This window comes from Tyto alba, unplaced genomic scaffold (genome assembly GCF_018691265.1).
Source record: "Tyto alba isolate M040663 unplaced genomic scaffold, T.alba_DEE_v4.0 Super-Scaffold_1000006, whole genome shotgun sequence".
NCBI lineage: Eukaryota > Metazoa > Chordata > Aves > Strigiformes > Tytonidae > Tyto > Tyto alba.
This window is the reverse complement of record NW_024881272.1, coordinates 28,442,778-28,466,271: the sequence shown is the minus strand read 5'-3', so window position 1 is coordinate 28,466,271 and position 23,494 is coordinate 28,442,778. Positions and strand designations below refer to the sequence as shown.

The window sequence follows — 23,494 nt, the reverse complement described above, 5'->3', positions numbered from 1 at the left end:
AATACCAGTTGACTAATGATAAACATTAATTAGAATCTATTTTAAATATTAGAAGCAAAATAGATTAAACCATTGATTAGGGCAGGGGTGATTTGGTATTAGAAACAGATTACTGGAGAGGGAAATCCCTCTTCACCATGTATATCTGAAAAGTATCAATTTTTTTTTTTTAGTGCAGTAAATTTAACATTTATTCCCTTAGATTTTGAAAGCAAATTTCTAAAATTTTTGAAGGGGACTATTTTAGTACCTTCCCTGTGCTTTGAATTTTAAGCTTTGGAAGGGCTTTATTTTAATAAATCTGAGATGAAGTGTGTTTCTCTGCACCCACTGAGTCTGATGAGTAATCAAATGAACACTTCATCAGGCTGGCATTTTATACTATGTTCTCTTTTTTTTTTTTTTTTTTTTTTTTTTTTTATTCTACTTTACATTATCAGTCTACTGAAAGAATCATGATGTAGGAGGCCAAGACAGAGCTGTCCTGACTCCACTGGATTGTAAACTAGTTTCTCTATTTTCTGTCTGTTCTTCTTACTCACATTGGAGGGGAGATGAATGTTAGTATAGTCTGGGGCTCATAGCACTTACAGCAGTCAGTGATTTCCCAAAATGGCTTTTCTGCTAGATTGGTTTAGATGTTGGTTAGAGCAGCTTGTTAGGTAACCTATGGATGTGATGAGGGCAACTAAGAATTGAGGACAGCCACAAAACACAGACTGCGATGGGGTTTAAAGATGTGTGCTGCATATTTCTTCAGTACAGCCAGCCTGCTCTGTGCCGTGTATGTTAGAAAAAGTAGCCCTATATCGTCAGTATGAAGGTTGGCAAGGGAAGCACCAGATATCTGTGTAATGCTCTCTGTGCCAGACTAGGTATTATTTTAATCCCTAGATTTCAAAAATTACAAAGAAAGGCAGGGGATCATATCATCAATTGATTTTTTCTTTGGTGATTTTATTGCATAATGACATTGAGAAGGGGTTACTTTAGATGTAGGCAAGGTTATTTTTTGGCTCTGGAAAATACTCACAAAACATTAGGATAATTAAGGGTGTTTTACTCCATTGAGCAAAAGAATTAATGCATAAGAATGTATGAATTGTTAGAAAACTTAAAGGGATATAAGTCACCACAGTGAGATATTGGATCATTGATTAATGTAGGATTGTCTTCAGTTACCCTTAAAATTATCTTTCAATTCAATCCAGGTATCAAAACCTGGGGAGACAAGTGTATTTCCAGGGGAGAAATTAAATGGATTGAGGTGTCTTTAAAGTTTGGCTTTTCCCCTTAAAACAGACCCACTGAATCGGAGTGGTTGAGGTTGGAAGGGACCTCTGGAGGTCAGATGCTCAAGGAGGGCCACCTAGACATGGCTGCCCAGGGCAGTGTCCAGATGGCTTTTGAATATCTCCAAGGTTACAGACTCTACAAGCTCTCTGGACAACCTGTGCCAGTGCTTGGTCGCCCTAATAGTAAGAAAAGCGTTTCCTGATGTTCAGACAGAGCCTCCTGTGTTTCAGTTTGTGCCCGTTGCCTCTGGTCCTGTCACTGGGCACCAATGACACGAGCCTGGCTCCATCTTCTTTGCATCCTCCCTTCAGGTATTTCTATACATTATAGGAACTCCCTGAACTTTCTCTTCTCCAGGCAGAACAGCCCCAGCTCTCTCAGCCTTTCCTCATGGGAGAGTTGTTCGAGTCCCTTAATCATCCCCATCGCCCATCATTGGACTTTCTCGAGTATGTCCATGGACTGAGGAGCCCAAAGCTGGACACAGCACTCCAGGTGTGGCCTCACCAGTGCTGAGCAATGGGGAAGGATCACTTCCCTCAACCTGCTGGCAACAGTGCTCCTCTTAATGCAGCCCATTAGCCCTATTTGCAGCAAGGGCACGTTGCTGGCACACCACTTCTCCTTGAAAGAAAAAGAAAATGAAGTGGCTTGTTTTGAGAAATGCCTGAAGTACACATATTGAGAACAAACGTATTGAAGGTGGAGATTTTGTGGAAGACATATCCTTGTTTGACTGCAAGTATTTTTGAATATGCCCTGCCATATAGAACTACCTGATCCATTCTAAAAGTGTAAACAATTGAAATAGCAACTGTTACTCTTTAGCAGTATTTGTCTGAGTCATGTTATTTGTCAGGGGTTCATTAGCAAAGTCTACAGAAAGTTTCTGTGGCAGGAATCCATCTGAGCTTGCCCTTCAAGGTATTTCCCAAGTCATCTTTATTGGACCTCTACACCTGAAGATACTTTGATTCATTTGCAGAGGATTATACCATATGTAGATACTAGCTGAATGCTGTAAATGTGCATTATATAAACCCTTCTTCCTGAAAGGGGAAAGAAGCTGGCTGTGGCTGCATGTGGGAGTTAATTGTTTTGTTTGCACTAACGTCGAAGTTTTTGGCTTTCTGCAAAAGAGGCACCATCTGAAATCCCACAGAATAATATTAAAGTTGAACAGATTGGGGTGGAAGGTTGGCAGAAGGGGAGAGGAGCAAAAAGCTGTAATGTTTGACATAAACTGGAATGCTTCTGTTGGGAAGATCTGTTTGAAGAAGATTCTACTTTGACTGTGGTTATAGTATTGTTACTTATCTCCTTGAATCTGTACTGAGTAACTGTCCCAAATTATAAGAAGAATACTTAGATTTGTGTCCCATGTTGTAGTATTTATTAGATACTCCATTAAAAAACCCCATGATTCTGTTGTCCCTGAATGGTTAGCCATATGGTTAATTCCTGTGCTTTATGCATGTTAAATACCTATCCTCAGCTCAGAATTGGAACATCTTAACACTGGTATTGAAACTGGAGTGTAGACATGATTTCCTGTACAAATCTCAATCTATTAGTGTTTCTTGATTATTTTGTATGTCCTTTGTCTTCGATTTCTAGTACATTTAGACCTTGTTCCCATCGGACTGATACATTTCTGGAATAGGATTTGTATTTGGCTTTTAAAAGTAATAATATAAACAAATCAACTGTGCTTTGCATCTTGTGTTTTCTTTCAGAACTAAAGATAGTATGTATCATGCACTGACTTATGCCACCATATTGGAAATGCAAGCTATGATGACATTTGATCCTCAGGACATACTGAATGCAGGAAACACAATGAAGGAAGCTCAGGCCACCTGTCAAAAGTAAGTTGTGGAGCAATTCAGTCAATAAATACTCCCTTCAAGGTGAAGTTTTGAAAGACATACAGGTTAAAGAAGGACATGTAATTTCATACAATTCATAGGAAAACTGAGCTTGGAAGGGACATCAGGAGGTCATCTAGTCCAGCCTCCTGCTCAAAGTAGGGTCAGTTATGAGGTCACACCACATAATTTAGGGTATTCAGCAGTCTAGTGTTGAAAACCTTGGTTTACTGCAATATCTGATTTTTCTTGTCAATTAGATTTTTGTCCTATCTGTAGCCCTTGTTCTGCAATGTCTGGAAATTATTTACCCTTTACAGACACTGCAGAACCTTCCCATTTGGTGATGGTTGTACTGCAGCTAGCTGTCTTTGAGTCAGCTGTGCTTCCACTTCCATATACACATGCATACATACACAAATAAATCAAAAATCCCCCTAATTGCCTTCCTTCATCAAGACTGATTTCTGCATATGAAGTGTAAAAGACAGATCCCAGGAGGCCCATGTTGACTAAGTTCTGTATAGAATATGCTGAAGTTTGTGTATTTGGTAAGATGACAGAGGGTTGATGAGTGCTAGAGGCATGTTAGTGACTGTATGGGTGGCCAGCTGAAAGAAATCATTCTCTGCTGTTGATGCTTCATGTTTAGAATGACCAAACTGACTTTTCTGCAGATTTAGGAAGAAATCTACAGTAGCTGATTCTATCAACAACCTTGTGCATAGACAAAGCCTTGAACATTTTACTGAAGGTAACATTATCTCTAACATGCATAATGTTTTCCTCTTTTTTTTTTTGTCTACAATTTGAATTGTGTAGAATTGTTCACCCAACATGTTTTTGCAGACTGAGTTCACTGACAAAATCACTAATTTGGATCAGTGTTTGGAATTACTGTTACCACATCCAAAATCACAGTTTTTGTCGATTGCTGACTCAGCATTTCCAAAACTTGCTGGGTAAAGAAATATCTAGAAAGAAGTACTGAAATGCCTAGAAAGGTCCTAGATCCAGGAATTCCCGGAAAGCACCAGAGAAGTTCCTGCACAATTTCTCTAACTTTGTGTTATTTCAGTTTGGAGCTACTTCAGTAGTCTAGAGCTGAAACACTACAGCAAATGTGGAAAATATTTTTCTCAGTTTGAGCTTTGTGATCTTATTCCTGTATTAATGGGCTAAGCGTTTTTTAATTTTTTTTTTATCTAATTTTTTTGTTTACTTCCCCCCTCTGTGTGACACTAGAGGAAATCCATGCAGAAATTTGCTATGCTGAATGTTTACTTCAGAGAGCAGCACTCACATTCCTCCAGGTATGGTTCCTGCCGGGCTCTTTGGGGAAAAAAGTACACATCATACAAGCTTCTTTTCCTAAAATGAATGAAATGGTAAAGACCCTAGTTTGACCTAATGGTGTAAAACCCTTTCATCTGGATTTGAGCTGGACCATCTGCTGATGAGATAGTAGAGTGTTTTGTTATCCCTCGTGATAATCTAAAAATTCTTATCTTGATACATGTAGCACTGAGTCCCCTATGATGCCCTCTTCCAGTCACTTTTGGATGTGTGAAATGTAACTGCAGTAAGTACCAATTTTCAAATAATGTGTGTTGGGCTATCAGATTTAAACAACAACAACAACAACAAAAAAAAAGAGAAGGTCACTGAAGCTGTGATATGCTAGAATTCAAGCAGGATTTTTGTTTCAGTTGGGCTGGTGTTTGCTTTCCCAAGGCTACTTTCTCACTTGTTTGTTCTTGAACAGCTATTATGGTGTGCATAGATATTAGGCTCCACATATGCTTTTTGCTAAAGAGTGCTGCTTCTCTTTAAAAGAAGGGGAGCTCTCCCTCTTCTTTGAATTTTGTCTCTGTACTAATGAAGCTTGATTTGTTTAATGGATCAACATTAGCAATACTTACTAGGGCTCCAGTTTGCAGTTTAAATTGTTAATCATAATTGAAATAACTGATTTTTATTCTTAATTTGGCTGTACTTGTTATATGACAGTGGGCCTTCTCATCTATGCAGAGGGGACAATAAAAGTCACATTCACAAAGGCCTTCTGTTCCTTGGCTCAAGGATGCTCATAGAGAATGAAATGCAGGTGGTGATTTTATAGTGTTTGGGAGTTGCCAGATGGTCTCTTGATTTATGTTGCTTATGGTAGTTTATGAACCGTGTAACCTTTTTCAGTGATCTGCCATGCTCCTCTGCTAGAAACTATTGCTTCATTGCAAATCCAGTAGTCAGAGTATCTTCTGAAGGTTTTTAGAGTGCCGATGATGGTGACTTTATGGTAAGATGATGGACTTTGAAATATCCAGGGTGTAGCTACCTATTTCCACGATCCTTTGGGTTGAGCAGCTTCTAGCACTGAGGACAGTTTGGGTGATATTTGAAGCTATGGAAGCAAGGCTTTTCAGAACTTCTTCATTGTGCCTCTAACAAAGGAGTGTTTTAATGCAGTGTCTCTTGGTTTTAAGCACTATTTTCACAGACATCTGTCTTTAAAAATGTTTATAGATACATGAGGGATTTAGGAGTAAGAAAATAATTTCTTGTCCTCTTCTGCATAAAGAATGTCTATCTATTTGCTTCCTCTTCTATTCTGTGTTAAATTTTTCATGAACACATGAACTGGTTTTAAAAATTAAACAAAGACACTTGGTTCCAACAGCTGTTCAACTGGATTCGTTTTGATGCTTAATATAAATGACCAAATCCAGTTGAAAACACATAAAAATTAGTCTTGGGATTTTTCAAGGGCTGGACTATTCTCACGTTGCTTATCTCTGTTGTTGGTATCATGAGTATTCTGAATTTAAACCATCCTCTTTCCGTTTTATATTCAAAGGAAAATACAAGTGAACCTCTACATATGGTTAGGTATGCTGTAACCTCCCCCTCCCCAGTTGCTAATTAAAACCTGACTTTTTCTACAGAACAAAGGAAAATCGGATCACATTTTTCTGTGGTTATTTTGTTGGCATGTGTTTTGGATTCAGCTCTCTGGGGATATATATCATCAGGAATTACATGTTCATTTATGGTGCATAGTTTCTGTCCTCAGTTATCACTCTTGATAACGTTGCTTAAGGATGATTGCAAAGGACGCAGGCTAGTGGTGGTGGTGCAGGCTGCAGGAATAAGCCCCTGCCCTTCAGTTCAGGCCGTTAGGCTTCTTATACTAGTTCATAGAGAGCAAAGTCTGGAAGAAGTTGAACTGTAACTTTGATTGGATTGAGTTTTCTTCTGATTTACAGGAGGATGGGAACCTCTTTGAGGCAGGTTCTGTCTCTTTATTTACATACTGATGAGCACAGTTGGGCCCTGTTTCCTTAACAATAACAGTAAAGCAACCAGATGTTCATCTAATCTATAATATTTTCTCCACGCTGCTTCATACAGCCTGTTAAAATGCCATCACAGAAAAATCATCTGCTAAAACACATGTAGTCTTCCTTTCCCAAAATAATAGCAGATATCAAAATAAACCTGAATGACAAATCATGTATGATGCATGTGGCAAGAAACTGCCTTCAGAAAGTTCTGAGACCAAAGAGTATTCTCTTTGGGATACAACTGTAAACTAATGGCCCCACAGATACACTTTGCTGTAAGCTCTTAGTTCATTATAGCTTGTAATGTTATATGTTACCATACTAGTATGGATCTCATAGGTACTTGAATATTCAAACAAGAAAGAGCATATCCTGCATAACTTTACTTACCCTGCTTCCTTTTGTGAAGCTATATTCTGTAGACTCCTGAGGACAGGCAGTTATTTGTATCTGGTGCTGAGCCAGGAAATGTTCAGATCTTAACTGTGCCGAAGGACAAATGAGTGAAATCTATTTTTTGAAACAGCCACAAATGCATATACCTTAGGTGCCATTCATTAGCTTAGTCCCTGTGTTCATTAATGCAAATTCAGATGGTCCAAAGGTCACAAGAGCTAAACTAATTACAGAAAGCATCAAAATAAAGTGTGTATGTCTGAACAGAGTAAAAATATTTTAATATAGAGAGGAAATACTAAATCCATGTATTGTTTCTCAGACTTAGATTGTCTTTGTCATGATGGTTATGTTCAAGGCATGTGTTCATCTCAAGAAGACAAAAGCTCTTTATAATGGTTATAAATTCATAACGCTAATGTGTTTCCCTTCTAATAGGATGAGAATATGGTTAGCTTCATAAAAGGAGGCATCAAAGTCCGAAACAGTTACCAAACATACAGGTAAGTCAGGGTGATGATGCAAGTAAGTGTACTCTTCCAGTAAAAAGTGCTGCTGGTCAAACTGTCCAATTCACAAATTAATTACTGCTGTATTTATTGTGGCCTTTATTATTGACCTCATGTCTGTAGGCTTTCTCAGCCCACACAAATTCCTCCTTTGCATAACAGAGTACATTGATACTATGGTTTATTTAGATTGTAAAAATTGTGGACCCTAATCCCGTTAACTCTAGAGGTTTGCCTACTTCAAATACTCTATACCTGAAATTATGTCAGAAAAACCCTGTTCTAAATGATGTAGTGCTCATTGTGTCTGCATAGCACAGTTGAGAGATCTCGCAGTTTTTAGGCATATGAAATGGCATTTCTTTGTAGTTCTAACTGCAGCTTTTTGGAACATTCAAATCCAGTAGCGGAAGCACAAGTAGTACCATAATAAATGCATGAAACTAAAACAAAATTAAGTGACAATAAACTGAAGAGCTTGCAATAGGAAGTATAAATGGCTTTAAACAAAGATTAAACAAACTTACAGGAAATAGGTTTACAGGGGCTAGTTAGCATAGTAGAACAGATGCAGTCTCTCTGCATCATGAAGTCCCTGAACAGTCAATTCCTAGGGGATGCTTTTCCAAGCATATGCCACCATTTGAGTGAAATATTTGTTTAGTTGGACTTTTAATCTGATTAAGTATAGCAGTTGTTCTACTCTAAAGAGAAAGTGCATGCTATTGAAAATGATAAGCAGGGTTGTTTATCTGAACTCACAATATGCCCATTACTTAGTGTCTATAAACCAAAAACATCTGCTTAAGCAGATTTCTTTTCATCCAGGAAGTTATAGAGAGCTACTTTCAATGTGTGCAGAAGGTTTTAAAGTGCAGTAGTAAATTCTAAAAATTACATTAAAATTAATACCATGGGAAGCATACTTGGTTGTGCCTCAAATTAAAATCAGTTCTGATATATGTAAAAACAAAGTGTTATAAATCTAGTAGCTCTTAGGTGGCTTTCTTCAAAAGAATTCTAATAACAACTTGCATATTACTAAAACATATTTTATCAAAGGGAAAGTTTGTATGTGAGATTGACAGTTGTGATTTTTGTACTGAACCTTTGGTGTGAGAAGAAATAATCGTTTGCAGTTTTGGTGAGAGCATGGTGCAATGGGTTACAGAGGAAACAATGAAATATGGAAATGAGACTTTATTTGCTTTGATTGATCAGTATTTTTTACAACATAGTTTCTGATACAAAAAGCCATCTTTCCTTTCCCCACTGTCAGCAGTACTGCTTGATAATCTGCAACAACAGCAACCCTAAAAAGATAGGAGGAGTAAACATTGAAAATATACCATTTTTAAAACTCTTTCAGGCAGGAAAAGTTACCATGCACTGTAAAATAGATGGAATGAAATAAAATGATAATTAAGAATGAAACATTTGCTTATTGTCAGTGAATAAAAAGTATCAGAAAACTTTCACAATAGTACAGACTTACATGAATAATTCTTAAAAGTGAAAACTAAATATGCATCGTATTTTGTTTTATTTTAGGACTTTAAATTTGGACTCAGAACAGCCACAAAAAGCCACCTGTCTAGCAGACATAAAACAGCATTAAATCCAGGTTCTCCAGAAGTATACTGAAAGGGAGGGATGACAGTGTCCGTATTTGTGTGGGTTGAAGGCAGTTCTCAATGTGAATCCATTGTAAAGACTGCAATTACAATGAATAGTGCTATATCTGTTGGCAACAACCAGCAGATAAAAGCATGATAGCCTGAACACAAATATGTGACTGACATAAAAACAGTGTTATTCTTCTCATAGTTACCAAAATAAACTAAAACAATTGTGTGAAAAATGTATAGCTGTAGAAAGCTTGGAGACAAAACAGGTTCAAATCCAGCTGGATCACACAGAGAAGTAAAAGGACACAAAAAAGTTGAGATCTATGAATGTTAGAAAAATAAGTGAAAAGTAATTTCTGATATACCTGCCCATTTAAAAATATTTCTTAAAATTGTCTTTTCCTATATATAACAAAATGTTCTTTGGAATGAACATGCACAAAAAGAGAATACCTAATCCAGGGATTAGTGAAACTCAAATCAGACTTGCTAATTTAAATTTAACTCTCCTGCACTGCCCCATCATCTCTTTTTGCAGTAGTAAAAGTTCGTGTTTGTCCCAACAGCCATTCTTGAAACATTTTCAGAAAGAAATGTAACTGCAAATTGACTATGTCTGTTTGACAGAAATTCATCTCCAGGACTCCGTATTTTTGAATTGATAGTAATGTGACAGAAATGATTTATTGATAAAGCCAACAAAATGTCGGTGGTATTCACCTGGATGAAGTGACAAATTGACCTTTTTTGAACTACTCTGTAGTTCAAGTTAATTGGGTTACTTTCTTACTGACTTGTAATTAATCATTTTATTTACTGACAATGTAACAGAATCTTGTGCATTTTTCAGAGAGCTGGACAGCCTCATACAGTCTCCACATTACGTAAAAGGAGAGAACCATCTTCACTTTGAGGGAGGTGTAAAACTTGGAGTTGGAGCATTTAATCTGGTATGTAGCAACAGTTCTTCTCTTGAGCTGAAGTCCTGCAGCCTCCTGAAAATGATCTTAACTTAAACACCTGAGAAGTTGACTGATACCAGTGTTACTAATCATACAGTTAAGATTAGATACGTGTGCTGACAGTTGCAGGATCCCAGTCTCTGGTCTAAGAACATCAGATAGTAATATACTTTAGAAATAGACTGCTACCCGCAACGTGGGCAGCACTGCACTGGGTGTGCAGACCCACTTGTGCATCCTCACGGGAAGACTATCGGCATGAAATGACCTCATCTGCCATGGGCTAAGGGCATGTTCTTTTGAGAATACAGCCGAGTGCCTGTGCCTGGCTTCCAGTAGAGTTTTAATTAGCCAAGTGACCAGTGCTTAGGAGGTATTGGGAGGGGAAGGTGTTGTAGTCTCATGAGAAAGGACCCACTGGGCTGGTGGCCAGGAGAAGCCTTGCACAGAAAGAGCAGACACCTGTGCTTGTTGTCTTCCATTTACTGTTTAACTGACACTTGGGAAGCAACCAGGGACTTGGCTGTTAGCAGGGCAGTTGGTGGGGTTGGGGCACATGAATGGGGCCATGCTGCTCAGGCCACTCACGGTCGGCTGTTGTTGCTTGTGTTCTGGTCAGGAAGCGGGTGGTCAAATGGTACAGCATGGTTCCTGGTATGTCAGAGAGGCACTGACCCAGAGGTGACAAAGGGTGACATGGTTGTTCAGGTGATGGGCTGCAGAAAGTGCCTGGTGCATCCCCTTGCTTGCTTTACTTTATGTGGGTCTGGCACATGCCCAAATGTTAGATTTACTGCACAAAGAACAAATATGTATTGTGTGGTATGCACCCAGTATTTCTGAAACATCCAAGAAGTACTAGAGTTACTAAACATGAGCTGTGTAAACATACTTCTGTGCAGGGAATCCTGGAGACACAGGGTCTCTGTATTAAACAAATATTTCAGTTTAAATTGTATGTAAAATATAGCAGGTGTATACATATACTCAGGAAATTGTCAGACATATGAAGATGTTTTTAATAATTTTAGTGATTATTTATTGCTTTTGGAAAAGTTGCGTGAGGCAGCTGGTAGCTGAGAGGCAGAAAGTCTATTACTGTGTAACTGTGACATTTCTTTCTGTAGACATTGTCCATGTTTCCCGCAAGGATTCTGAGATTACTGGAGTTCGTTGGATTTTCTGGAAACAAGGTAAATGTGAACTAAATATTATTGGTACATTCCCCTCACTCTTAAATGAAAAAACGGAGACAGAAGTTTCTTTCTTCTTCCTCACATTAGCTGTAACCCTCTGAAACGCTGATTGGTATCACATGCACACTGTTGGCACTGGTGCTTTCATGAAACTCAGTTTTCCTTTATATTTTTGTCTGAACTATTACACTTCAAAGATCGTGATACTATTGTTCAGTGATACAATTGTGAAACATGATAAAGACAATGGCTAATATAATTACGTTGGCATACTTAGTTTTTTTAGCTACTGGTCTTCGGATGTATGCTTGTGTTTAGAAACCCATAGCCAAAAGTGTATTCTTAGCCTTTAATATATTAGCTTACTTGATAGTTGCTGTCATTATGATGTCTGAATGTCCCTAACAAGTTCCTGCGTGACATCCAATTGGGAAAACAGAAATTCAATTTCTTTTCTGATTTTTTTTTCCCTTGTCTATAATAGCAACTGATAACTTCAGTGTGGCATCTAAGTTCTCTTTGTCTAGAGGAGTATGTGCTTTTTTGCCTAGAGACTAACCAGTCTGACCTATGTTGTTTGTGCATGCAGTTTAAGGACAGAAGTTTAGTAATGAAGCACCAGGAAACTCGCATGAACCTACTTATTTTGCAGGGCAGATGCACAGATGGTGCTGTGTTAGTTTTTATGTATTTGTCGTTTCAAAATAGGATACTAAATTGATGGGAATATCTTGGTCTTGATACCTTGTACCTGCCGTTGTGTCTTATTCTACCAGCAGAATATGAGATTCACTCAAAGTTGAGTTCCCAGATTAAGAAAACATGGTCTGTTTAACCTAAACCATTAGGCACATTTATTTCATGAATGCTGGGTAAGGTAAATGGTGTCTTGCAACCACAACAAAAACTGTATAAACAAGTTAAAACTTAAATCTTTTGAAATGCTTTCTATTTACAAAGCAAGTTTCAAGGAGAAAAACATTTCCTTAATCAGAGCTGCAACCTTAGGTGACAGGTGGGTGAGTGTCAATACCATTTTATTAGTTTACAGGAAGGATCTTAGATCTGAAAATAAAATGTCTAGTTTGTAATCAAGGAGCTTTTGGCAGAGCATGGATTAGAACTTGGAAATTTCCAGGATCTGACTAGGAGCAGTTTCTGAAGCAGTATAGGCAAAAATCAAATAGTTCTACCTGTCAGTTATGTAAACAAAGAACATCTAAAGCAAAATATTCTCCTAGAAATGTAAGGTCAATTCATGTACCAGCAGAGTTCTGAGAATGCTTTGCTGAGCACTCATCTTATTACTGCAGATGAAAATTGTCCCTCTAATTGAATTTCTCTTGTTTTCTTTTGGCCCTGGGATTTCTTGTATGGCTATGAGTGGGCTGATATTTGTGTTGATGAGTCAGCTCCTGTTCCAGTTTTTTAATAACTCACTGAAGCATGACCTAGATTACCATAAATTTAAGCAAAAACTTGCTGTCTGCACACCATAAAAAAGGAGTATTTTAAGCATGTTCATCGAAGTTCATCGGTCATTTATATTAACATCCTAAAAAAGTCTTTTTGTATTTAACATTTGTGAGTCAGATGCCTAAAGCCAAAAGCACAATTGCAATTGCATTTGCAATCCTTTCCAGTGGTGGTTTTCCAAAACTTGCAAGAGGAAACTGTCCCCTGCAGTACAGGCAAGAGTATAGAAGGTGAAAGGAAGTGACAGAGGAGGGGAGGGAAAGTTTGTGTGTCATGTGCTGCACCCTATCCAGAAGAAGAGTTCTGAGTGCATTTTTGTTTGATCTTTCAGTCTTTTCCATTAAATGTTCATGATGAACATCAGATTGTGCAAAAAGAAAAAGAGCCATGGCTAGTGCCTTGAGCTGTTTACTGTTTACCTGAGAGTGCTACAGTGCACTGGAGGACAGCTTGCTTTTGGTGTGGGTCATGTGTTTATTAAAACTGGATATAAAATTGCATTGTGATATCTTTCACAATACTAATCTGCATTGAAGCCAGCAGATTTGCCCCCAGGGACTCTAATTGTCTCTCAGACATGTCGTGTCTGATAGTAAATGAGGACATGCCCAAAGCTCCATTACTTCCGAAACCATTTGTGTGCACTGTGGACAACATGATCAACTTAACAGCAGTCTGGAGTCTCGGAATAATGGGTAGGATAAGATCAAGAAAGTATAAAATCAGCCTGAGGCCACATTTGTTCCCTTCCAGTCCAAGTTGTGCCAGTTGTGCCCTTCTCACTGTTCAAGCTCCTTTCCCCTGTATAATTAGTCAAAATACAGGCTTATTTGTGTTTGATGGCATAGGCCCTACATTTGGGCATTGAGGTTCCATGTAGTTTTGCTCAATTTCATGAGAAATTTTTTGTGGGCAGAAGTATTATCATCAGGTACGCTGTGCTGGGGAATATGCCTTCCTCACTTAGTGGGCAGTAGGTGGAGTATGTGTCCCATCTGGACTTCATGTTTAATGATAACTAACTTCTGATGTGAGATCAGAGGAGTCCTTGTACTACCTCCCATATAAGCACTGAACCCTTCTTACTGACTCCTCTGCCAGGTGTCAGGCTGATATTTACTCTTGGTCTTATTTTGTAGTGATTGCAAATACTGTGCTGCTAAACTGTAGAAAAGTTTGACACGAGCTCACCATATTAAGTACAATTTGTCAGGGGGTCAGATGACAGCTTGATTTCAGGGGAAGGCAGGAACCAGATAGAACCAATTTCTTTCAAATTATACTTTTTGATGTGGGAGGACAATTTTCCCAAAGCAGCTAAGCTTAAGAATATCTTTGATGTGTCAATTTGTAATAAATTGAATTCCAGTTTCTCACTGAGCATCTTTTTGAATTGCATTTTGGTCTCTTCTGTACATTTTAAATGAAGGTTAAATCTAAAATTATTTCATGGGATACAATCAAATGCCCTGTCTACCAGTTTAATTAGTCAGTTCTCTGTAAAAGGTGTTAGTAGTATCCATCTTCCTTGCTAATCCTGCAATAATGTCATCAGGTCATGGGACATGAACGATGACCTTGTTTTGCTTTCATTGTCAAGATCCCTAATTAAAAGAGAGTGATTTAAAAATATCATTCGAGAGCTTTTGCTTCAGGAAAGTAGATGGATTTTAGTTTGTGACAGCTGAAATATGTGTGAACCCATCTCAACATTGTCTGATGATGGTTTTGATCATTGTCCTTGTTTGTCCTGCATTCACTGTGGAAATCCCCACTGCTCATGTGGGGGAGTCCTGAGTGACAGAGCACTGGATGTCTTGGGACAAGGATCAAAGCAAAGAGATACTGATGTAATATAATGTAGTGACAGTCTTGGGAATTAAGAGATGGTAGGATGTTATGAGCAACTCACACAGAAATGTGAGAGTTACCGTATTGGATCACAATTGTCTCCAAGAAGTCATTGCTCCCTGCTCTGCATTATACCTTATACCCTTCAGAGTAACTTACATTTAGTGTGAAAACAAAACCTAAATGTGTTAATGTCATTGAAGTATGTTGGAGAAACTATGAGCACTTATTGCCTTGACATCTGTTTTAAACTGTAGCAATATGCCTTGTGTAACAGACTTTGGAAGCTCATTCGTGGTGTTCTGGGATTGCTTATATCACCTGTGACACAGATGTGGGAGACATTTATGGGTTATTTGTGGTTAGAAGGTGTGTCCTAACAATTAAATATAATATACTCAGTGACTGGCACCGGTGAATAGTTTGTTTACGGAGTTTTTCCTTAGGCTCAAGTAGTAGCTGCTTGTGATTTGGTTCTGAGATCCTCAGGTTGATCCCCAGTGAGGATTACATGGGGGTATTGCCCAACTCACGACACCTCACTTAGCTGATTAAGTTTGCTGGCTAATCTCTGTAGACTCCCTGTGGAGAAAGAGTAGGTGCTTGAAAAGGTGATTCATAGTGTCTGACCTAGGCTTCTCTGCTGAATTGTTCCTTGGAGGAGTACTTGTGTCTCCACCAGCCACAGAGGCAGCCCAGGGAGGCTGCCTGACTGAGTGTGGTATCTAAAACATGTTTTCCAGTGACACCCTTCATCATCCTACTTTCCCAGGGGTCTCATCATAACAGAAACAGTTTGCAAGAGTTATTTTGAGGAGAAGCAGCTTTGTTGCTGCCTTTCCTACAAAAAAGCCTTGTAATACTAGTAACAACTACTTTTTTTTTCAGACTTCGTCTACTGATTGTATTGTTACTTTAATATTGAAAGTTTGGGGTATTCAAGTGTCAGAGTGAGAAGTAAGCGTTCTTTAATACCTGCACTGGGCAAAATAGGATTATGGACATACCACAGAGTGAACTAACTTGCCTGGTGAGCTTCCCATACCTGAGTAGCTATTCAGTCTAAGAATTTAGCCCCAAGGACTCCAGATCTGTAGCCCTCTTCTGACGAATGGGCAATGTTCTTAATCCATTTACTTCACAGCTACTGCTTTCCAGGATGCAGTCCCACACAGGGTGGGTGTGGGCTGCATTCCTTGTCCATACAGATGATAACTTTGTGTTTGGCTGTATTAAAATATATATTTGAGATTAAAATACAGAAGTGAGATCAACTTGACAAATTATTAAATTAGTCTATATGACTGATAAAATTTGTTTCTGTACCTTTCTTAGTGCTATTCACCAATGTGATCAGCATTCATTTTATATGTATTTTTCTGTAATATGGAAGAGATCAAACACTGTAAGGCCTAGTACTGGTGTTAGTAAAGGCTCAGTGAAATATCCAGCCTGAAGATTTTTCACTTCAAAAAGAATGTACTTTGGAAATCTACTTTGGAATGTTTTTCTGCCAAGATTCAATTCTACAGAATGTTTTGTCTTCTACCTCTCAATGCTATAGTGCTACTTTTTTAAAAAAACAAATATTTGTGGTTTTCATCTGGGCAGTTTAAAGAAGCTGAATATATGATATTTTGTTAATTATCTGTATCAATCATACTTTTGTTCTCAGCAGAAAATGAATTTGGCTTTATTTTGCCTAGTGCTTGATTTTCATTAAGTCACTGATTTTCAGTAATGATTTTACTATCTTTTAATTTCTTCTGAAGTGACATGCAAGTCAGTATTTTCATTATTTTGTCCAGGGTAGATATGTATGTTAGTGGTACTTTTCCCTATAATGGTAATTAATGTAATAAATTAAGATTTTTTTAAAAACACAAAGTAACTGTATTTATGTGAAAACACTTAACCACACTAATTAAGAGAAAAAGTACATGTATGATGAAAATTAGAATATGATTACAGGCTTCAGTGTTTATGCAGTAAGTGGTAAAGGTGAGACAGCATAACACCCCTCTGTCGGCAAGGACACACAAGAGATGAAAATCTGTGTTGAGATCATGCGCCGAGTTCTCTCTCTGATAACTTTTGCAGTGGCTCTAACAGACATCCCTCAGGGTCCCTATTTATAGTGTAGCTGGTTTGAAATTATGTCCTTATAGTCACATACATCATGTTCCAGTAACTTTCCATTGCAGTCATAGTGTAACTTTTAAACAGAATTTTCCCCAGCACACAGTGGAACCCTTACTGTGCATATTTACTAGGAGGCAGATCTCATGTTTAACACATTTGCATATTTATATTTTTGCTGTTGATATGATGGAACCAGTCCTAGAATGGGCCACTAAATGCTGTTGCCTCAGGAGCTTGACTCCTTAAAGTTGGTTATTCATCATGCTTTCACTGAATATGAATACAGTGTTATATTCGATTGCTTTAGTTCTTCCTGAAGGGAACAGAAATATTCTTCTTTTCATCGTATTTTTCCACCAGTATTAGTGGGCCAACATCATTGCAAAGCTCCTTTTGTTCTCAGCATACTTAAAAACATCCTTTCGCCCTGTCATCTTTTGCCATGCTACTCCCAGATTTTATTTTTTTCTTGATATCTTTAACTTGCTTATGCAGTGAATAACAATAAACATGGATACACTGCACAATGGCGATATGTGTTATTTGCCTTGCATTTCAAAACTCTGGGGTTTTTTGTTTCTGGAATGATATTTAGCAGCACTTAGATGATGGCAGTAACTTGTCTCACGTTCTCTTATGTTAACCATGTAATACATGCCAAGCTGCTGCTCTGTCATCAGATGTTTTCCAGGCTACACAGTAACTTCATGAAAAACTGCCAGATAACTTCATATGTGTATTTTTATCTTTGATTGCTATGTAAACAGTGTATGTCAGTGCATTTTGGGAATTTGGTGAGTGAGCAATCTTTAGATGACACTGCAGAAATTAAACTGGCAAAACACAGATTTGTTTTTTTTCCAATACTTTGTCCTACTCACCTCTGTTTGGGCAGGAGCGTGGTCTGCTGCAGCTTCAAGAAGGAGCATCATCATACAGCTTTAGGTCGGTGCTGTGTACCATGCTGTTGCTTTGCTATCATACTTTCATGACCTTTGTGTTAGGTAAGATTATTTATAATAACTCTTGGATTTGATTAGTTCTTGTGGGACACAGAGGGGAAAAAGATGATTCTGTCACCTGTTTGTTGGTGTGTTTGTTCGTGACCAGATTAAATATAACTTACTTGTGGATAATTTTACAATAGTGATCATAACTGAAGACTGTCTTAATTTCAAGATGGAAGTTTGTTTAACACATTGAAAGGGAGATGAAGGGGATAGCAAAGGAAGATGTAAGAACTAGTTCTCTCTTCAGTAGTCAGGTGGGAGGTTAAAATGACTGCAAGTGATGACTTCTTGAATACTTTGTTCATGTTTATATGCCATCCCTGACTTTTTTGGGAGGTAATAGCTTCCTGCTGAGACATACTTCCCTGTTATCTCTTGCTAAAGCATTCTGCAAAACGTGTTTGTCTATGAATAAATGAGTTTTCAAGTCAGTAATCACAATGTTGTTTGGGTCTTCCTGCTTGATGGCTTAGTGCAACACCAACCTGTATTTATGTCTTACTCACCAGAGAGAAGAACTTACATATTGGACAGATGGGAGTGGCTAATCAGTACTTTGCATTTGGTTTTTTGTGGGGTTTTTTTTGGTGTTTTGGTTTTTTTTGTTTGTTTTTTTTAGTTTTTTCTTTTCTTACCGTTTTTATCACTTGCATTTTTATGCATTCTAGGGACTGGAAAAGGAAATGTTGAGGAGGCAGAAAGACTACTTAAGCCTTACTTGGCTCGCTACCCAAAGGTAAAATGAATCAAAATTTAGTTTGGTATGATCATTTAATGTTTTCTTGCCAAATAACAAAGATCTAGACTATATGGTCAGCTTGAAAACTGTAATAGAATACTTGTATTTTTATTATTATTTATTACAGGGAGCCATATTCCTGTTTTTTGCAGGCAGGATAGAAACACTAAAGGGTAATATTGATGCGGTAAGTAATCCTTTTGCTCTTGGAAAAGCAAGTTTCAAAAGCTTTGGAAAAACTCCTCCAGGAATGATGTTTCCTTTCTGGCTAATGCTTCCTGTGGCTTTGGCCTATATGTAATTTCTCATTTATGAATTACAAATAGAAATTTTGAAAACTATTTTGACTAGCTTGTTTGACCAGCTTGTTTTGCTACCCATCCCAATTTCTGGTGATAATCTAGTCCACCAGTATTAATGACACAGTTTTCTCAGTGTCTTTCCTGTCCTGAAGCAAGTTGTACCTTTAATAACATCCAGTGGTAATCCTTTGCCTTTAGTCTGAGTGGAGAGTCATAAAAGGCTTGAAAGAATTATGAAGGAGAAGAATGCGTATCCAAAATACTTTGAGACACAGAGTATCAGCTGGTGTGCACTGCAATAGCTCCCTTGAAATCTTTGGAGCTGCAACAATAAATGTCAGCTGAGCATCTGTCTTCTGACTTTAGTTTCCTCATTTCCCTGGACACAAACATTCATTTTGCCTATGCTTAGAACTTAATAGAATTTCCAGGAATGGGAAGCTCTGTGGCAGGGTAAACTTTCTAACACCAGGATGACTGGAGCCAAGAATCTCTTGTGTGAAGCCAACAGATGTGATTTAGGGAATACTGGGCTGTTAATAATTTGAAAGTTGCAGGAGCCATGCTGGCAGATCATGGAGCCCCAGTGTCTCTTACAGCACTGGTGTATGTGCCTTTTCACATGATTAAGTCAGTGTTTGGAAATCTCTGTGTTCAGGCAGTTAATAGGTATGAAGAATGTTGTGAGGCTCAGCAATATTGGAAGCAGTTTCATCACATGTGTTACTGGGAGCTCATGTGGTGCTTCACCTACAAGCGCCAGTGGAAGATGGCTTTCTTCTACGCAGACCTGCTAAGTAAAGAAAACACTTGGTCAAAGGTAAGTTAAGCGGAACGGGAGGGTAGGAGACCCTGTAGTATCCATTTCAGTCAGATTGAGTTGGCTTTTTGTAGCTTTGAAGATGAAGATTGTAAAACAAAACATCGTCTGCTGTTGCTCTTACAGAACCATGTGAACTGCAGACATTCAAATCTGAACAGATGGTGGGCAAACAGAGGTCCTTTCGGTCTGACTTGTAGATGAAGAACAGATTGTTAAAGATGTTCTGCTGTGTATTGTCTGGTTGTGTCATCAAACATTGCAATTAGTGGTGCAAGCTGCCATTTCTTTCATTACATTATGGATATAAGCTCTTTTGGTGATGAGTGAGGCTAGCCATGATGGTGCCTCCAGGATAACAAACATAATTAGAAGAGGCACCTTGCCTTGTGTGTCTGAAAGGAAGAAGGTCCTCCATCCAGAACCCTGGTAGCTTTCCTCCCTTCATCTTCCCCTGAGCCCCAGGGAAATCTGTCAGAAGGGATTAAGTCTGGCCCCCAGGGGTTGGGGGGAGTGGTTGACTGGAGGTTTGTTTCTTCTTAATGAGATCAGACCATGTGTGTGTGGAGGGTATCTCTGTCTGGTTTTAATACTACACATTGTATGTATTGGCCACGTGGAACCAGTTCTGACATAAGGTCCAAGCAGCCAGGTGAGAACAACTCTCAGTGCTCCCTCTCGGGTGAAAACTGCAGTATGGACCCCTGTGCTTCTGGGGATTCCAGCCAGGCATGTTAGTCTGGATAGCTCCCACAGAGCTCCCACAGCCAGGGGTGCACCACCTGGCTGAAAGCTTTAATATCCTGAAATGCTGTAGGATTCATATGAACATATATCCTTTTGAACTGTGTGGAGTTTTATAATATGGCTGGGGCCTTAGAGAAGCAGAGAAGATGCTTCCTATTAATATGTTATCTACAGTGCAATGTGATAGGAGCAAACTAGTAAATACCTGAGCTAAATGAAAGGCATTCGCATATATGCACTGTTAGATTCTGGTGTAAATAAATAATCATGGCTTAAAATATTTCTGAAACTTATGGTTACTGTAGAATCCTCAAGGCTGTACTCTCCAGAACTCACCAACTGTTACTCTCTACTGTTGCAAGAGTTCTAACCTCCTCTGCTGCTTTTCTTTCCTTGGTTCCTGAATGCATCAATGCTCAGGAATCCCTATGAAATCAGTACTTTTCATAACCTGAAATCATGAAACCCTTCAGAAACTGTTTTCTAGAACCTAATATTTGAAATACACTACCAAGTTGTGATTGGACACATAGACTACGTAGTATTATTTTTTTCTCTGAGCATGACCTTTTCATAAGTCTTCTAGCATGTATTCCTGAAAGTAATAAAAATCCACTTTACACAAGCACAGTGTGTTCTTGCAGTTTGGACATAAACAATAAGCTGATAGAAAGTAAAGACATGCATAATAAAAAAAATAAATCTCTATACTGCACTTTCTAAAATACTAATCTGGTTAAAATTTTATAAGTTTATGTCTGTTTGTGGGCAGAAGCAGCAACTTCTTCCTCTTTATTGCTGTTTTATGCTTTATATCAAAATGGCAATGCTGTAAATTCATTTTTCTGTATAGATATTCTTGATTGCATTTGCAGGCTACTTACATTTACATGAAAGCTGCTTATCTCAGTATGTTTGGACAAGAAGACTGCAGCCCTTTTGGAGACAGTGAAGTTGAATTATTTAGGTAAAATTTCCCAATTCCCATTTACAACGGTTTCCTATCTTTTCATGTCATAGTGTTAGTGGAAGAAAGGTGAAATTATTCATTGTGCAGCTTGGAAGAAGATCTGCACAAATAGCATTGGATTGGTAAGAAACTGCAGAATGAAACATTCCCTTAGACTAAACTGGACCCTAAGTTCAGACAGCAGAATTCTCCTGGCCTGGAAATATTTCAGGGAAAGGATAGCAGGTCTATCCGTACAGTGGCTGCTGCTGTTGCATATACATATTCACATTCGTTTTCAGCTGTTTCCTTTAATCAAAATGACATGTAAGAGATGAAAGCCTTCAATGAATTACACTACAAGATGTGTGCCTCCTTAGTGGAAACATTGGTACAACTTGATTCTTGGGTTTTGGGTGTGAGAGGAATATGAAATAGTTAAATGTTCAAGTGAATATATGCATTATTAACACAGTGAGTTAACTTGGTTGTAATGTTTAAGCTCAAAAATGCTTAAATATTGCTGGGGGAAAGAAAATTGATTACTTTGGGTTTTACAATTTTCTATAAAATTGAAATACCATTTTTTTTAATATACTTACAATATATTGATACTTTTCAGGCTCTCCATATCTTATGTAATCATTACAAGCAGATTTCACTGGATTTGGGATCCATTACTAAGAGAATAGGTTTGGTCTTTGGGAGAACACTGACAAAAGCTAGCTCGCCTCTTTCTTAGTCCGTGAAGAGAGATGGCCCCTTTATAAGTTAGGTGCATCATCTAGTTTGTTCTGTGGGTGGGGAAGAATCCATCTTCCTCCTGCTTGATTGAAGAGGAAGTCTAGAGATATACGTGTCCTGCATAAAGACAGCTTTTGTGAATATATATTGCTCAGCTTCCCCAGAGGTAGCAATAGCTCAATGTGTAACAGCTTTTTTTAAGTTCTCTTTGGTTTGTTTGTTTGTTTGTTTGTTTTTAAAGTTTGAATGTTATTTTCCCAGAGGTTCACAGAGGAAAAATTACTTCTGTTTTCCTATAAACTTTCAGGATTGTTCCGAGTTTGAAACTGAAAATTGCAGGGAAATCTCTGCCTACAGAAAAGTTTGCAATTCGGAAAGCGCGACGATATCTTTCCTCAAACCCCATTCCTTTGCCTGTTCCACCTTTGGTAAGTCAGAAATATTCCCCCCCTCTGCCCTTAACATTTTTTTTAATTTATGAAAGTAAAACCGAGATAATTAGAATAGTATCTTTCCATGTTTCTAAGGTAAAACCTCTGCAGGAGACTGGAATGTTCCCAAAGCAAAGCCAAATGAATGCGAGGAATGCTGTAAAACTAGGGCATGCACCAGCCACAGGGAACTAAGCCAGTTGTTTGTGACACGTAAATGTGTTGCATGTGTAACTCATTATTCCAGCTATAGACTAGCATGCTCCTAACAGCTTTTTTTTGATTCCCTTTTGAGGAACTTTGCCCTAGGTCTGTTCTGTCATGTGTCATTTACTGAGACTACTAAAAGAAGACTTTAAGGTACAAGTTACAGACGGGGTAAAAAACTAAAGAAACAATGCAAGAACTGGGGACTGCATGTAAGCATCTATTTAATGTGCCCCTGAATGTTTGCAATTTGGTGCTGTCCAGAGCAACTCACGGGTGCCAGGATGAAATACCCAAATCCTTTAGCCACTTCAGAAAACCATTGCATACTGTTGATTTTAATTTTTTGCCCCTTTTTTGCCTGTAATGCTGGCCAGTTCCCTGTGGCCAGATGAGGACAGCTGCATAGGGCACCCATTGCCTTGCTTGTGGTACACTTACAAAAATCTGTCTGCAAAGAACACATAGAAGTACATAAAAGGACTTTGAGTCCACAGGTTTGCCAAGTGCAGTGGCATTAACATTTTCAGTGCTTTCTTTGAGCTGTTGTGTTTGAGAAACAGATGGATAATTAGTAAATACTCTTTAAGAAAATGCCTGAACAAGGAGAGCCTCTTGGAGACACCAGTGAGTAGTCATTTCTCAGCCCACCAGCTGGCTGTGTGACACAGTGCTTCTTGAAGAAATAGTTGTTAGAGCATAGCATGGGTATTCCCCAGGGACCGCTTTCCACTAAGTCTCAGGACTGAAATGAGAGAAATAATTAGGTTACTTTGGTTTGCCTTTCAGGTTTCAGAGAGTAAGAAACATGCACACTTGGGGTTTGGCTGGACTATTCTAATGGGATTTTAGCAGAACAGGTTTCTGTAGGAAGAGC

At 38.4% G+C, this 23,494-nt stretch overlaps 1 protein-coding gene across 3 annotated transcripts in view; it reads left to right on the top strand.

Moving 5' to 3' along the window:
- TTC39A (tetratricopeptide repeat domain 39A) overlaps positions 1-23,494 on the top strand; it is a 49,407-nt gene that overhangs the window by 16,131 nt on the left and 9,782 nt on the right. For 2 of the 3 annotated variants that reach the window (XM_042808342.1, XM_033008761.2), the window contains exons 3-14: positions 3,033-3,164; positions 3,842-3,918; positions 4,410-4,477; positions 7,343-7,407; positions 9,892-9,991; positions 11,131-11,196; positions 17,564-17,672; positions 18,347-18,414; positions 18,545-18,604; positions 19,378-19,539; positions 21,162-21,253; positions 22,287-22,407. In XM_042808342.1, the coding sequence (XP_042664276.1) occupies positions 3,033-3,164; positions 3,842-3,918; positions 4,410-4,477; positions 7,343-7,407; positions 9,892-9,991; positions 11,131-11,196; positions 17,564-17,672; positions 18,347-18,414; positions 18,545-18,604; positions 19,378-19,539; positions 21,162-21,253; positions 22,287-22,407 (1,120 nt within the window). The remainder of the gene's footprint in view (positions 1-3,032; positions 3,165-3,841; positions 3,919-4,409; positions 4,478-7,342; positions 7,408-9,891; positions 9,992-11,130; positions 11,197-17,563; positions 17,673-18,346; positions 18,415-18,544; positions 18,605-19,377; positions 19,540-21,161; positions 21,254-22,286; positions 22,408-23,494) is intronic. The other variant, XM_042808349.1, reaches the window with a different exon arrangement.